This window comes from Hemitrygon akajei, chromosome 1, assembly GCF_048418815.1.
Source record: "Hemitrygon akajei chromosome 1, sHemAka1.3, whole genome shotgun sequence".
NCBI lineage: Eukaryota > Metazoa > Chordata > Chondrichthyes > Myliobatiformes > Dasyatidae > Hemitrygon > Hemitrygon akajei.
The window spans coordinates 87,858,071-87,876,093 of NC_133124.1; the positions used below are offsets into that span (position 1 = coordinate 87,858,071).

General features: G+C 39.4%; 1 protein-coding gene across 14 annotated transcripts in view; it reads right to left on the minus strand.

Moving 5' to 3' along the window:
• LOC140728571 (receptor-type tyrosine-protein phosphatase mu-like) overlaps positions 1–18,023 on the minus strand; it is a 994,862-nt gene that overhangs the window by 144,835 nt on the left and 832,004 nt on the right. For 6 of the 14 annotated variants that reach the window (XM_073047621.1, XM_073047608.1, XM_073047615.1 and 3 more), the window contains one exon: positions 9,393–9,580. In XM_073047621.1, coding sequence (XP_072903722.1) covers positions 9,393–9,580 — 188 coding nt within the window. Of the gene's footprint in view, positions 1–9,392; positions 9,581–14,176; positions 14,207–18,023 lie in introns of all 14 variants that reach the window. The other 8 variants (XM_073047511.1, XM_073047581.1, XM_073047572.1 and 5 more) reach the window with 2 other exon arrangements.

Consider the following 18,023-nt stretch of genomic DNA (forward strand, 5'->3'; position numbering starts at 1 on the left):
CAGTTGCTTGGTGTTCAAGATGAGGTAGAAAATTGGATTAGCCTTTGGCTTTGTGGAAGAAGCCAGAGAATGCCAGTAGATGATCGCCCCTCTGACGGGAAGCCTGTGACTAGTGGAGTGCTGCAGGGAATGGTGCTGGGTCCATTGTTGTTTGGCGTCTATATCAATGTTCTGGACAATAATGTGGTTAACTGGATCAGCAAATTGGCAGACGACACCAAGATTAAGGGTGAGGTAGACAGCAAGGAAGGCTTTCATGGCTTGCAGCGGGATCCGGACCGGGTGGAAATATGGGATGACAAATGGCAGATGGAATTTGACGCTTACTAATGTGAGCAGCTGCACCTTGCAAGGACAAATCAGGATGGGATGTATGATGAATAGTAGGGCACTGAGTAGTGCAACAGGACAGAGGGGTCTGGGAGTCCAGAGAAAATTTAAAGGGATCTTGCCAGGAACTGAGGACCTAAGTTACAGGGAGAAGTTGTTCCCTAGATTGCAAAGGACTGAGGGGAGATTGGATTGAAGTATACCAAATTATGAGGCCTGTAGATCGGGTAAATCCAAGCAGGCTTCTTCCACTGAAGTTGGGTGAGATTTCTACTAGAGGTCATGGGTTAAGGGTAATTGGTGAAATGTTTAAGTAGAACCTGAGAGGGAACTACTTCCCTCAGGCAGTAGTGAGAATGTGGAATGGGCTGCAAGTGGTGAATGTAGGGCTGATTTCAATATTTAAGATAAACTTGGATAGGAACATGGATGGGAGGGGTATGGAGAGCTATGGTCCAGGTGCAGGTCAATGGGACAAGACAGTTTAAATGGTTCAGCATGGACGAGCTGGGCCAAAGGGACTGTTTATGTGCTGTACTATTCTATTACTCTATGACATGTTCCTATGCATTACTCTTCTATCTTTTGTTATGCAACATTCTGACATTACAAAAATATTGACCTGGTTTCCATCCTTCAGCCTCTGATCCCATGATCTTCTGGCAGAAGCAGGTGCCATGTGCTTTAAGGCAAGACTGATGTAGAAGCAGCTAGCTGCCTCAGTTTGATAGAACACTTAAAGGTTAAAAGATTTAAAAAAGTCTGAGAGTCCTTCACCTTCTTGAGAACAGAAACCAAAGATGGAGAGAATATGGATTGAAAAGCGGAGAACCTACAGGAGGTACCTAATAAAGTGGCCACTGAGTGTACGTTTGTCCTCTTCTGCTGCTGTAGCCCATCCACTTTAAATTTGTGTGAAAATCCCAGGAGATCAGCAGTTTCGGAGATACTCAAACGTTCGTTCCATGGTCAAAGTCACTTAGACCACATTTCTTCCCCATTCTGATCTTTAGGGTGGACAACATCTGACTTCTTGACCACGTCTGCATGATTTTATGCACTGTGTTGCTGTCACATGATTGGCTGATTAGATATTTACATTTCCAAGGTGTACTTAATGAAGAGGTCACCAAGTGTACATACAATCATTGTCAAACCTTGACAAGACCATACTTAGAGTGCTATATACACAGTTCTATTCACCATTTTCTGGAAGGAATAGAGAGACACTAGACTGCGTAAAGGAAGGACTTCCAAGGATGATACCATCAAAACAAGGCTATATATATCAGGAAAGGGTAAACAGTCTGAAATCCTTTTTCTTGAGCCTGAAGTTTTTAAAAAATAATCCAAGGTTTTGTTAGCATGAATATAAAGAGGATATTTCAACTTATGGGGGAGAAGCAAAAGTCCATTAGTTTTATTTCCAATATAATACAAAGAAATCCAAAAGGGAATTCAGAGAAACCTTCTTTACAAAAAAGCAAGGAGAATGAAGCAATCACTTCCACAGTCAGTGACTGAAGCAAATAGTGTAGATGATTTGAGGATCTTATGCAGCTTTTCAAATTGAAATGTCAACAATTTCTTTCCTCCCATAGATACTGCTTGTCTCACTGAGTTCCTCCAGCAGATTCTAAGTTGCTCCAGGTTCCAGTATTTGCAATCACTGGTTTCCCAATTTAAGGACCAGTTGGATAAGCACTGATAGATTTAAATGAGAAATGTCAGTAGGAGGCTATGAGGATCATGCGCACTGGCATAGTGTTTGTGCTGCATAGTCTGCATAATCCTATGGAATGGTGTTTGTGGTGCATACATAATCCTATGGAATAGTATTTGTGCTGTATATTCTGCATAATCCTATGGAATAGTGTTTGTGGTATATATTCTGTGTAATCTTTTGGCATAGTGTTCGTGCTGTATTTTCTCATAATCCTATGGAATAGTGTTTGTGCTGTATATTCTCATAATCCTATGGATAGTGTTTGTGGTGTATGTTCTGTGCAATCCTATGGAACTAAGTTATCCATTTAACAATTGCAATATCCTGTGTCATGCATGAAGAAAGGCAATTTGAATGTGCTGGATATACCTGCCTGCATTTATGAAATTGTCCATAACAAGTCATTCGCCTACAGTAAGGAAAGAAATCACTGTAGGCATAAAGCCACAAAAAATGTACTTAAGAGGGTTCATTCCTTTATTACAGCAGCTTTGTTACTGATATACCAATGGATCTCCGCAATAACTTCCCACTGTTCCCACTGATTAATTACAAAGCTCTTGCGTCTCATTTTCAGTCTGAGATGGGATCTACACACCGATACATTATTGAACACAATGCATTTTGTTGCTGGTAAATCACTGTCAGTATGCACTTGAAATCTCATTGATTTCCATGTGAGGTTTGTCATGTTGGTTAAGTGTAGATCATCTTTCGTGCCAGAGTAACAGCTGTATTATGTTCAGCGCAGCTAATCATTATTCTCTGCTAGCAAAGACCTCCCTCTGAGGTTGTTTTGATTTGCAGTATAATTGCAGCTGTGAGGTGTATCTCCTACTTCGCTAGTTTAGTGCATTTTTAGAACATAGAACAGTACAGAACAGGAATAGGCCATTCAGCCCATAATGTCTTTGCCAACCGTGATGCTAATTAAATCAATCCTGTCTGCCTGCATCCAATCCCTCTCTCTTTGTTCCTTACCTGTCAATCTGCCTAACTACATGTTTTTGAAATGCTCCTGTTTTATTTGCTTCCACCACAACCCAAAAGCAGTCACTGCTAAAAATATCTGTCTTGCAACTCTCCTTGATCCTTTCTCCCTCTCGCTTTAAATGTCTGCCCTCTAGTTCTTGGGAACAATACATTCTGTTCTATTCTGCTCAAAATGTTATTTATTTCTATCAGGTCACCCCTCAGCCTTCTGTGCTCCAGGGAGAACAATTCAAATTTGACCAGTCTCTAATACTCCCTTTTCCAGATGCACCTCTTCTCCAATCCCTCCACATCCTTCCTGCAATGTATTGTGGTGACCAGAACTGCACCCAGTATTCCAGATTAGGCCTAACCAAGGTTTTACATATGACTTTCCTACTTTTATGCTCAACATCCCAAACGATGAAGGTCAGTATGCTATACACCACATTTACCTACTTATCTACGTCTGCTGCAATATTGAGGAAGCTACGACTTGCATCCCAAGATCACTCTGTACTTAAGTGCTCCTCATTTACTGAATACTTTCCTCTTACTTTTGTTCTCCCAAAGTGCAACACTTTACATTTCTTCAGATTAAACTCCATCTGACCATAGCTAGATGTGACCCATGAGCTAGAGATTGAGGGTGAAAGGTGAAAGGGGAACATGAGGGGGAACTTCGTCACTTAGAGGGTAGTGAGAGTATGGAACGGTCTGCCAGTGGAAGTGGTGGATGTGGGTTCTATTTCAACATTTAAGAGAAATTTGGGCATGGATGGGAGGGGTATGGAGGACTGTGTGGAGGTTGACGGGACTAGGCAGATTACTTGTTCATCACAGACTAGATGGGCTGAAGGGTATGTTTCTACACTGTAGTGTTCTATGGTTGAAATAGAGCCATAATAATACAACCATAGATCATTCTGAAATAGAGCAATAACAATTCAACCATCAAACACTGCAGCATGTCACTTGTATGTCACTTGTATAAAGTGTATGTCACTTTATTCACTGACAACCTGGTTCACAATTCACAACTCTGACAACGTTTGCATTGTTTGCAAACTTACTGATCAGCTCATCAACATTTTCATCTAAATCATTTATATATAAACAAGAGAGGTCCTAGCAATAATCCCTGTGGAACAACACTGGCCAGAATAACACTTCCCACGACTCTCCTGTCTTCTCTGGTCAAGTTGATTTTGAATCCAATCAAACATATGCCCTGATCTTCTGGATTAGTCTATCAGAGGGACCTTGTCAAATGTTTAGTAAAACAAATGCAACATCTTTGTCACCCCCTCATTATAATCAAGTTTATAATCCATGACTTCTTCTGTTCAAAAGCATGCTGACTATTACTAATAAGTTAATGCTTTTCTAGGTAGGAGTAAATCCTTAAGAAGCTTCTCCAATAATTTCCCTATCACTGATGTTAGGTCCATTGGCCTATGATATCCTGGTTTCTCCCTACCGCCTGTCTTAAACAGAGGAACAATATTTGCTTCTCCCCAGTCCTCTGGGATTTTGCCTGTGGTTAAAGGATCTGTGTCAAGGCCCCAGAAATTTTATCTCTTGCTATTGCCAGTAACCTGTGATAAAGCCCATTAGGCCTTGGGAACAAACCACCTTAAATGTTCTTCAAAAGACCCAGTACCTCTTCTTTTATATCAACATGCTTTAGAATATCAGCATACCCCTTCTCTAATGTCCTTCACGTCCTTCTCCTTGGTGAATACCAGTGCAAGTACTCATTCGGTACCACACCTAAATCCTGGCTCCAAGCATAAATTCCCTCCTTTGCTTCTGACTAGTCCTATCTTCTCCCAAACCAAATCTCTTGCTGTTAACCTATGCATACAATAAATCCTGCTCAGCAGGGATATTTCAAGACCTAACTCACTGTTTAAGTTCTTAATAATTTCATTTAGATTGCTCTTCCTAATCCTTACGTAATCTTCCTTTCTCTTTCTGAGTAACTTCTCATCATTTAAGTTTCTTGCATCCACCTCAGAAGATTTCTTCCTCAGAAGAGCTGACCAGCTGGCTTTTAAATTTTAGACTCCCACATGTCAGATATGGACTTTAACAGCTGCTTCCAATCTGTTCTCCCCAGTTCCTGTGTAATCTACTGTAATCAGTCTTCCCCCCCTCCCCGAACTCCAGTCCTGTCCTTATCCATAACTGTCTTAATAGTTAATATCTTAATATTTGTGGAGTTATGATCACTGTTTCTAAAACACTCTCCCACTGAAACTCCGATCATCTGACTAGACTAATTTTCCAATAGAAGGCCCAGTATCACCCTTTCCTTCGTTCAACTACAAATACACTTGTCGATAAACCTTCCCGGATCCACCAACTGTAACTAATTCTACCATTTAGCACTAAGGGCGTTCTGGTCAATTTTGGGAAATTTAAGTAGCTTCTTCCACTCTTCCTGATTTCTAAATGGTCCACGGACCCATGAACACTACCTCATTATTCATCTTTTGCTCTATTTATTTTTTGAAACATCGTAATTTTTACACCTTGCACAGTAATGTCATAGCAATATAACCAATTTGTTGGCATGTCTGTGACAATAAACCCAATTCTGATTCGCTCACTAAACAACTGTCATATCTTTGCATAATCTACCTACATATCTGCTGTTCCATCTCCTGATGCCTATTGGCAGGTCAAAACTATAACAGCATCATAACGATTTTATCATTCTTATTCTTCAGTTCTCCCCAGAATGTCTCACTAGATGAACTCTCTTCTAGTAGTTCAGTACAAACTGACCTGCTACTGCCCAGCTGAGTAGCAGTGAAATAAGTAGCAATATTTGTGCTTTATGGATCAGCCAAAACAGCAAGGTATTGCAATAAATTATTACAAGGTAACACATCCAGTAATAAAGGCTGTCTATCACTGATTGCCAGTACATTGTGGGCAAGGAATAAAGTTACTCAAAGGTATATTAGATTTACTCCTGTCCAACTTGAAATCAGTAAGTTTTACAAAGGCCTTTCACCAACACAGATGCCTTGTGGGGTGACCAATCTTCTTGGTGTGGCATGGGCTCATCAGGGATGAAGGACAAATCTATCAAAGACTGCAATGAAAAACCTGAGAGGAAAATTACCTGGCCAACTGATTAGATGTGTTTTAAAAATAATTTTATTTACTGGTAATCAATATATCAGACAAGGGGAGAACTATCAGGAGAATTATCTAATTGTGTTGCAAGGAGTGCATTCATCTTCTGATTTCACCAGAAAGGTGGTGAGTCATGAGTATGGAACTGTCAGGCAGCCAATGTACACAGTTAGTGAGGATTGGAATGTGGGTTACTTGGAAATTATGTGCCAAAAGCTCCAGCAATGAGTCCAAACAGAATTGGTGGAAATTATGTTCAAAAGCTCCAGCAATGAGTCCAATCAGAATTGGTGGCATTGGGCCTTGTGTGTAACCAGTGAATGTTGCATAAATTACAAACAGTCTCAAAGAGCGCAGAGCAGTCTGTTTCCAGTTTTTGCCAACTACATGTGAGGTTCCTATCAGTGCTAAGCAGTGGAAACTTGCCCAAGTATGTCATGTGTATATTTATGCTCGGAAGCACAAGTTATGAAAACATGAATCATTGCAAGTAACAGCACTCTAAGGCTTATCTTCATACCAAGTACATAATAAATCATGCTGTTATTATCTAACGTACTATTGAAAACTGCTTTAAATGACGCTTAAAATTCCCTATTCCACTTAAGGAATGGTACTTGGAGAAATGAAAATGAAATCTCCCTATGTTAGGAATATCCACTAAATTCAGTTTCATAGAGGGAATGTTATTGGATTGTCTTCTGAGGGATTGGATATATGAGTAATTGGATAGACAGCGATTGATTAGGGATAGTCAACATGGCTTTGTATGTGATGTGCCGAGTCTAACCAATCTTATAGATTTTTTTGAGGAAGTTACCAGGAAAGTTGATGAAGGTAAGGCATTGGATGTTGTCTATATGGACTTCAGCAAGGCATTTGACAAGGGCCTGAAAGGGTGGTTGGTCAAGGAGGTTCAGTCCTTTGGCATTCAAGATGAGATAGTAAACTGGATTAGACATTGGCTTTGCAGAAGGCGGCAGAGAGTAGTAGTAGATGCTTGCCTCTCTGACTGGAAGCCTGTGTCAAGTGGAGTGCCACAGGGACTGGTGTTGGGTACATTGTTGTATGTCATCTATGTCAATGATCTAGATGATAACATGGTTAACTGGATCAGCAAATATGCAGATGACACCAAGACTGGATGTGTAGGGGACAGCTAGGAAGACTATCAAAGCTTGCAGTGGGATTTGGACCAGCTGGAAAAATTAGCTAAAAAGTGGCAGATGGAATTTAAGGCAGACAAGTGTGAGGTGTTGTACGTTAGGAGGACCAACCAGGACAGGTCTTACACAATGAGCGGTAGGGTACTGAGGGGTGTGGTAGAACAAAGGGATTTGGTAACGCAGGTCCATAATTCATTGAAAGTGGCATCACAGGTAGATAGGGTCGCAAGCTTTTAGTAAAATGGCCTTCATAAATCAAAGTATTGAGTTGAGGAGTTAGGATGTTATGTTGAAGTTGTTTAAGACGTTGGTGAAGTTTTAGTCCCTTACCAACAGGAAAAATGTAAATAAGATTGAAAGAGTACAGAGAAAATTTACAAGGATGCTGCCAGAACTGGAAGACCTGAGTTACAAAGAAAGATTGAACCAGGTTAGGACTTTATTCCTTGGAAAGTAGAAGATTGAGGGGAGATTTGATAGACATATACAAAATCATGAAGGGTGTAGATAGGGCAAATGCAAGCAGGCTTTTTCCACTGATGTGGGTGAGACAACAACTAGAGGGCATGGGTTAAGGGTAAAAGGCGTAATGTTTAAGGGGAATATGAGGGGAAACTCCTTCATTCGGAGGGCAATGAGATTGTGGAATGAGCTGCCAACGCAAATAGTGGTTGTGATTTTGTTTCAACATTGAAGAGAAGTTTGGATAGGTACATGGATGGGAGGGGTAGGCAGGGGTATGGTCCGGGTGCAGGTCAGTGGAATTAGGCAGTTTAAATGGTTCAACACAGACTAGATGGGCCAAAGGGTTGTTTATGTGGTGTAGTTTTCTATATGTTACCATATAGCAAATTCAATGTGCACAGCAGAAGGTGAATATGGAATCTCCCTAGGGCAGGACATGCGCTGTGAATGGCAGGCCCTTGGGAGTGTTGATGAATGCAGAGACCAAGGGGTAAATATACTTTGCTCTCTGAAAGTGGCTACTCAGGTTGACAGGGTGGTGAAGAAGGAGTATTACATGCTTGCTTTCATCTGCCAGGGCACTGAATGCACAAAGGGAGCCATGTTACAGTTGTATGAAGTATTAGTTGGGCTGTACTTCAGGTAATGTGTGTAGATCTGGTTGCTACACTGCAGGAGAGATGTACTTAAACTGGAGAGAGTGCAGAAAAGATGCACAAGGATGTTGCCTGAGTTGGAAGACCTGAGTTATAAACAGAGATTGGATAGGATTAGTTATCTTCCGCAAAGCAAAATAAGCAGAGAGGTGACATTATAGAGCTATATAAAATTGTAAAAGACATGGATAGGGCAGATAGTTAGTTTGTTTCCTTTGGTAGGGGTATCTAAAACTAGAAGGTATAGGCTTAAGGTGAGAGGGAGGAGATGAATGAAAATTAACCTCTTCCCTACCACACAGAGTAGTTAACTGGAGAATGGACTGCCAGTGGAAGTGGTGGAGATATGAACAGTAGCAAAATGTAAGAAGGATCTGGGAAGGCACCTGAATCAGCAGGGTACAGAGAAATATGGAATTAGTGCAGGCAGGTGAGATTACTATAGATAGGCAATGATGGTTGGCATTGAAGTGGTGGGCTGAAATGCCTGTTTCTATGTCCTACGTGTGTAGGTTCAATAACTGTATGTTATTTATTGCGGGGAGGAAGATAGAAAGAAGGAATGAGTTAGAGAGGGGACTTTGCAACTCACTGTGCTAAACCAGAATCAGGTTCAGAATCTGAATCACGTTCATTCACCATCTTATATACAGGAACAATACAGTGCAAAGAAGTAAGGTATAAAATTAATTGACAGTGTGATGTTCATCTATGTACTTGTTCTGAACATACTTGATATTCAATGCTTATACTGGTCATGTCATGAAGAAAAGTTTCTGTTCTTTGTAATTCAGAAATTCAGGTGTTGTCTTTGAAACAGATGTGTGTGGCTAATAAGCCGTCGCTCCTGTTCGACTATTATCCCAAGTTATATTTAGTGAACATTGAGCATTATACAAGAAGTTTCTTCCTGGTTTCTGGTCTTACCTCATACTCTTCTTTGAACCCGTAACCTTCGGCACATTTCATCTGTGTTATGTGCTGCAGCAGGTCTGCTACCCGAATGGCTGGATGAAGCTGCCCTGTTTGGTATGGCACATCCACAGGCTCTCGTTTCTTGTAGGGGTGGGGCTGTGCCAGGCTGCTGGTCTCATTGTTGACAGTCTGATTTTCATCTATATGCAGACAACAGCAGATGCATTAGCTCTCTCTCAGCTGCACCAGGTTGCAAAAGTTTCACTTTCCAAATAAATTACATTCAACTGCAATTAATCAAGCAATATAAATAGTTTTGAAATGTATTTTTAAAGCTGTAGTATGATGGTCATTCCCAAAAACCACAAAGAAGGTTAACGGCAAAAAGTTTACATAATCAAAAGAGAGTTTCTCCAATTGATATATTTTTATCAGTAACATCTATTATGTAGGACAAAATGATTTCAGTGTTCATAGAATCATAGATCATAATTTCATAGACATAAAGTAGCAAAGGTTTCAGGTTTAGTAAGCCAGAGAGCTCATGAATGAAAGGCAAGAAGTCAATGCCTGGAAAATCATCCGTCATCCATATAATATGTGCAGTGTGTTCCTTCCCTTTGAAGTTCAACTGCATTAACTTAAATTAAAATGATCTTTGGAAGCAGTGTGTAACTACCATTATACATTTGACCTAATATTACTGACCTGGATAAAGTGTAGCACCCACTTCCTTTCATGGATGTTGCACAGAACTGGCATCCAATTGTAGTTTCATGGTAACAGTGAAACTGTTGGATTTTGTAACAATACACCTGTCCTTAACCATTGTGTAACTACAGATGGAAAACAATCTTAAATGACTACTAAATGGCTCATCACCATCTTTTCATCGCTAGTAAGAATAGGTGATAAGTGTCAACAATCTCAGTGACATTGTACGCCAGGGAGGAATTAAAAGTAAATGTTCATTCAGTAACATGTTAAAGCTTGAAGAGCATTATCAAAATACCAACAGCGAGGGAAGGGACTCAGTGTCCTTAAAATAAGGCTTGCCAGTGGAAATGAAGTATATAGATTGTGCACACAATAGGTGTCGATTGGCTGAATCATCCCTATTTTGAATGAATCATCTCAGAAAGGCAGCATCCATTATTAAGGACCTCCAGCACCCAGGGCATGCCCTTTTCTCACTGTTACCATCAGGTAGGAGGTGCAGAAGCCTGAAGGCACACACTCAGCGATTCAGAAACAGCTTCTTCCCCTCTGCCATCCAATTCCTAAATGGACATTGAATCTTTGGACACTAGCTCACTTTGAAAAAAAAATATACAGAATTTCTGTTTTTGCACGCTTAAAAAAATCTATTCAATATACATATACTGTAATTGATTTTCTTGTTTATTTATTATTATTATTATTTTTAAAATTTTATTTATTTTTTTCTTTCTGCTAGATTATGTATTGCATTGAACTGCTGCTTCTAAGTTAACAAATCCCACGTCACATGCCGGTGATAAAAAAAAACCTAATTCTAATTCTGGTTTTCCCACTTTCTTTTAATATTATCACTGGGTCAGCTGAAGTCTTGAGACCAGACTCAGTGTTCATTGTTTCCAATGTACGAGGGATGATTGATAAGTTTGTGGCCTAAGGTAGAAGGAGTCAATTTTAGAAAACCTAGCACATTTATTTTTCAACATAGTCCCCTCCTGCATTTACACACTTAGTCCAGTGGTCGTGAAGCATACGGATCTTGGACCTCCAGAAAGTGTCCACAGCGGGATGATTGATAAGTTCATGGCCTAGGGTAGAAGATGAGTTATACAGCTCTCATTACATACACATGCAGTTCAACTCTGAGTGATTATGCAGAAATTTTGAAGTTAATAATTCATCGGGGTGATTGGTAAGTTCGTGGCCTAAGGTAGGAGATGCGCTATTAACTTCAAACTTTCTGCATAATCACTGAAGTGCATGTGCATGTAAAGAGAGCTGTATAACTCAACTCCTTCTACCTTAGGCCACAAACTTATCAATCACCCTTCGTAAAAGCACAATTGAAGTGAACACCAGTACTTCTCACAGCTGAAGGGACTGCACGTTTGTTTGCTTAACAAACTTGTACCTGAAGCACAAAACAAATGGAAATGTTGGAAACCTGGGAAAAAGGATATTTTGCAAATACTCAGCATGTCAGGCAGCATGTGTGGAGAGAGAAACAAAGTTCTGGTCTCTGTCGCCTGCATCTTGGATATTTGAAGAGGTTATTTGAAAAGGACCAGCAAGAACAACTTTACACCATCATAAATGAAGGAAAGACAACTGTAAAATGCACTTGTGGAACATGGATCAACTGGAGGCAAAGGAGACATCTTGGCTGACATGGATACATTGAGCCAAAGGGTCTGTCTCCAAGTTGTATGACTTAATGACTCCATAAAAATAAGTTAATTTTAATTTGTTAATGATAGCATTTTAGTGCGCTCAAAAAGTTGTACTGCATAATTCCCTGGAGTCTACAACATACCACAGCTTTAAAATACTACAGTCAATGTAAAATCTTTGTAAAAGGAGAATAAAGTGGATCTTCTGCTTAAGGCCATGCTGTTTATTAAACAGGCTACAATTCTTGGGAAAGGTTTCCACTTATAGTCAGAAATATTTTATGTTTATCACAAAGGTATGCAAAAACATGGAAGTGATATGCTCTTGAATTAAAATGAAATCCAAGTCTAGAAATTATTAATTCTTTTCAATTTAAGGGATGTAAAAATAAATGAAAATAAATTGACATTTCTCTCCAGCTAACAAAATACACTCGAGGAAAGTAGCTGCAATCTTTGGGCCAGGCCAATTTATTTCTAATTGGAAAGAAAAAAACAATAAATCCAGCAATTGCAACAGATTTTAACACATTTCTTGAGGGCAGTTTTAATTTCCAGCCTTGATTTCATTAAACAAAATACAGCAAGCTATAATAGTGCACATCAGGAATGAGGATGAAATGTTCAATGCCACCTCAAGCTTAGCTTAAAAAAATGTTTACAATGGAATATAAAATGGCAAATGCAAGAGGTAATCGATCTTGGGAAGGGTGAGGTGTGTGGTGGAAACAGAAGGTGAGTGGATTGGTGGTGGGAAAGTGGGGGAAAGGGGCAGAGGGGGTTAATGTCTTGAATAATCGCTTTGCATGCCACATAATTAATGGCTTTATGGACTGTCAGGCAGGGCATGAAATGCTATATGTCAACTGCCATGCAAGTCAACAAACAACAGAACTGGCCAGAGTTGGGCAAGCTGTACAATGAGCCTGTGGTAGAGGGCAAACAACGAACTTACCATTTATTGGAACTTTTTAAAAAATATGTATGTAACAGGTTAATGTGGAGGAGAAAAAATGGAGAAAAGGAAACAGGGCATAAGCATCAATACTGTGAACATTGTAAAATATATATAAGATAATTTTGTACTATATTGTTTTTAAAAAAATGTACAGTTCTTAAATAGCTTGAAAACTAATCACATAAAGATTATATTACAGTTGGCTTGACTTTTTATTTTGCTGATCTTTAAATTGAAGATGTCACTGTGGTGTTGTACACTACAATAGTTATGCCCAGATAAAACAACATGATTGAAGGATGGGAAAGTGTCCAAATAGTCAACTGGCAGGAATATCTTTTAATCTGATATGATTTGGATCTCAGAACAAATCAATGGTAACTGTATGGGAAAAATGGCACGGGGACATTGCATCACAATTCCAATAGCAAGTCATGCTCAGTTCTTTTAAACCAACTACGCTCAGATTCAAGACTTTCACTTTTGATCAAATAAACTGAGAAAAAAAGCAGCCATTTAAAGTAAGATCTCTGTTTTTAAGAGGATGTTGCTTATTTTAAATGTATACTATCAATTCAAGGTAGATTGATTGTAAGATGACAATTGCGTGCATCAGCGTCTCAGATTTTTCCACCCCTACATTCCCCCTTTTGTCTGGAGGCATGGATTCCTTTTGGAATATGATCTCATGGGTGCCAACAAATTTTAAGTAGCTGAACAAGCTGTCATTCTTCATGTGTGAGTGTTGGCGAGCATCACAGCTGAACTGAGCGTATCCTCACAGGACATGGGTGGAATCATAGCACGGTTAAGCCAGAGAAATCAGCCCATCGAGTCTATACAGGCTCCTGGTTGAGCAATCCCATCAGTCCCATTCTCCAGCTCTTTCCCCAACGTTTGCATATTAATGCCCTTTAGAAAACCTTAAATGCAGGTGCCCACATGTGCATTGTTTCAGCAGGTAAGTGGATGGGTCAGATAAGCAAGGGTTTGGACAGAAGGCAATGGTCAGGAGCAGGAACCCTGGCTGATTTTTCTCCTCCTGGACCCATTTGTCACACCCTTTTCTTTTACCTTCTCCAAGACCGGCTAGCTCAGCACAGAACAAGTATCAAACCTGGAAATTTCCTGGGTTATTTGGTTGATAACGAACATATCACCTGAGTAGTGAGTGAATTTAATTTGTTGTATGCCATGTTCCAAATGAGTCTCAAGTCACTGAATCACTTTATTTCATCTTACAAATGCATTTAAACTCCGGATGCTAGTCGTCCGAAATCAAAACAGAAAATACTGGGAATAGTTCAGATAAAAGATCATTGGTCTGAAATGTTATCTTTCTCCAGCAGATTTTGCCTGACTTGCTGAATATTTCCAGCATTTTATGTTTTTGATTTATTTCATCTGCTTGACTTGCAGTAAAACTGGGAAAAAGTAAGAAATGTCCTCACCTAATATTGCTGTTGGCACGAAAGGATCTGCTGACCAGGCATTAAGTAGAACCAAGACACAAGGTGGTACCAAACCAGAGAAAAAACTAAAGTTAGTTTACATCTTAATTTTCTGCATAGCATTTATATCTTAAATATTTATTAGAACACTATTAATGAATTAAAAACTAGTGACAAAGTAGTGAACTTTACATGATCGGATTTGTATACAAAATCCTAAAATATCTGTAATAATGGTTACCTAAGACTGATTTCATAGATTAATGGAAAAGCCTGGAAGTTGTAAATGCAGAATCTTTCATCTTTGTATTAATAAACCAAGCAGGAGTCTACCTTCCATCTGTAGTTTATGTGGGAAGCAGTGGATTATGGAATGAATACAATGCACTAAGTTAATCAAGCACAAACACTAAGTTAAATATGCTGGTGTTTGTGAAATTCACTTTAAGATGTTGAATCAGTTGCACTTTTGAAGAATTTACCTATTTTGAAGTGAATATCTAGGGGAAAGTGCATGGAACCTGGTAAGTTGAATGTTAACTGAATATTGAATGTAAATGGCTCTTGGCCATTTTCTGGGTCCATTTAAAACATGTGTTTAAAGGCCAAACTTAGTAAGCAGATGTTACTCTGATGGAGGAAAACACTTCATCAAATTAACATTGGCATTAAAATATTAGACACAGAGATACCGGAATTCCTTGAGTTAAATATTGATTAATGAACCCAATGGTTAATTTGCATCCAACAGAAAATAATAACTAATAGCCTGCTTTATGTGTCCATGTTGGATCTCTTCTACACAAAAAATGATTGAAGGTCCAATGTTGTCACTTTGAATTTGTTATCTTCAATTATCTTCCAATTTATCATTTGGTAATTTTCCTTTCAAATAAATACATTGTTGTCAATACAACAGCAGTTGCTACTTTGGTTGGAACTTATTTCAGGAAGCTCTGAGGATATACTAAATATCTTTTCCTAGATATTCCTGGTTGCTGGTACAAAATATGTCAAATGTAAATGCCACTGCATTCTATTCTGCATGTATTCTGGATGTGGTAGGAGGCATATCCAACGTCAAAGCTGCTACATGGCCTGTTTAATACTACTGACTAGGGATGAATTTCTAGGCAAGACTGTTGAGCAGTCCTGACTTATACTTCAATTTTATCACCATCCTTACTGTTACCCGTGATAACAGTAAAAGAACTTAACAATTACATTCTTTTGGTACCTCTCTAATTTTCTCCCTTCTTTACTGATTCTTCATGGCTCACAGTCCCACAAGTATCAACAGCTCCCAAGTAGTTATTATCCATTTTTATGAATGGCAGCTGGCTACTTTACCAAAAGAATCAAGCCTGAACTATGACATTCATAACTGTACCTTTGCTTGGAGGGAGGATTGAATAGCAATCAGAAGCAGGAGCCCAGGATCTTCTTTCCCCCTCCTTAATCCACAGCCCATCTAACCAACAACCCAGCTCATGACACATGACATGATGCAGTTCAATTAACAAATTGAACTTCACAAAGAGTATGAACAATTGTGTCCTAAACTCTGGCATGCAGTTAAATAATTACAATCACATGATAGGTCTGCAACATGCGCCAACCTTAATGAAAGTGGTGAGTTGCTAATGCATTAGAACTCTTCAATGATAATACATAGAATTCCTTAGTCTTCCATATATTTATACTTACATCTTGACAGCCCTATACTTTATAAATGTAGGTGTTTATAGTTATAGTAAATTTGAAATTAAAACTAACATTTATAAAGCAAAACCACCTAAATGAGTTTCCCATAAGGGTAATTGAATGAAACAAGGAGCTACAGTAGATCAGGAGATCGTAGGGCAGATGACCCAAACCTTAGTGTCTGAAAGGAATATACAGAATCAGAGGGGTATTGCTTGGCATTTCCAGAGCCCCAGTCTAACAAGCAACTCACTCCAGCATTGAATGTTAGATGCCAGAATTTGAGAAAAGAAGGTATTTTATTTAGAGGTCTGGAGATTTTAGAGACAGGACAATGTGAACTAGAAAAGGACCTGAAAACATAGGTGAGAATTTTAAGTTGCAGCTTATTAGGAAATTCTGTAAGACAGGGTGTTCCAAGGCTGACTAGTCTAGACATTTGAAGGCTGCTTTAATGTAATACCAGTATACTTGATGATAGTTTAGTTGTAGGATGAGCTTCATTTCACCTCTGCTGCCCATGTTGGCGTGTGTAATCAGCCTTGGTGTTCTATTAACCCATTCATCTTTCTGATTGCATTTATAGCTCTCTATCCTTCTTCAAGGTCGGCTGGTGGCACAGTGACATCAGTGCCGGACCGGGGAGCAAAGGTTCCCAAGTTCGAACCCAGTTGGGCTGCTCCTGGGCACGCTTTCCATCCGTGCCAGGTTGAGTGTCGAGCTCGCAACTCGGCTTCGTAAAAAAAAACTGTGCTGTGAGAAGGACGTGGGGGACCACTCACAGAACCTTCAAGACAACCACTTGAAAAAACAATAGTGGTTGCCGAGGCTCTAGTAGAGTATGGCACACAAAAAAATCCTTCTTCAGACAAATCACATTCTTAAAAGTTCAGGCAAATAGGCATTTGCACTGCATAACTCTATAATAAGGCTTAAAATAAATGTCTACAGAGAGTTAAAAATGCTTAGTTGGTAATATGGGACTTAATGAACGTTTTGTGATGACATTGATGGTCATTGCTGCTACAGAATTGTGGTGCTCTTTTACTGTATCACAAGTCATTAAGTAGTGAAAATATTGAATTATCTGACCCTGTTGAAGAATGGAATTGTACTCTGCTGTATATTAAATGGGCAACATATTAGCTGGCACTAGAAACACCCTTAGAGCTAATTGGCATGGAGTCCAATGTGATAAAATTGAGTAGTTTGGTGAGTTTACAGCATCTTTTTGTGCTGTGATAATTACAGCCTTCCTTGTGAACCTAAGCTTCCTTAAGTACCATTATCATTATCAGTAGCTATGTCCCATATAAAACATATGCTGTATAGCAGAGAGCTGATAGTTTGCAACCTGCCACTCATTCCTACCGATCGAGTAAGACATTCAGTCTCGGAAGAATCCATTTCTCTGTGAAACACTGTAGAAACCACACGCTCCTTCCCCCTGCTAGCTCTTGGTAATTAACTGCAGCACAGTGCAATGATAGAAGGTAAGCATAATAAAAGGTGTGAAGTGAACCATAAAACTGGCAGAGCAATGGTACTCTTGTTTGTTTTATCTGCTGGTGCAGCACAGCAGTAGCCAAAAACCCACAACATGGGATAAAAACTGTTGACTTAAGTTGCCTGTAAATAAGTATGCTTTCTCCATGAAAGCTCCCTCTTAGGGAGTGACAACATACAAGTCTGTGACACAGCACCGCTCTAAATTGTGTGGCTAATAATGTGACTCATTACTTCAAGCATCATTTGAATTGAGTGCAAAAGCACATGAGCAGGGCTCCTGACCACTATATATAGAGTCTATGTCAAGGACAGGTGTAAGTAGGTAAGCAAGCATTGTCCCATTAATCTTGTGATGGTTGCATCCAACAACACTATCCTGGAATAATTTACACTAACATCAATTTCTGCACTTATATAACTGATGCTAAAGCTGAGTTACAAAGCAATATTCAGAGTTAGGATGTTTATGGGCTCTGCCGAAAGCTCTCACATATAGAAATCTTCCTGACTTGCTATCTCTTTGGGTTTCAGAGTTTATCCTTTATTGCCCACCCTGTCTATCATTTGCATCCTTCCCCATCTTTGTTTCTGTTTCACATGATTGACAAGTTTGGTGCTAGACTGCACTTTGATG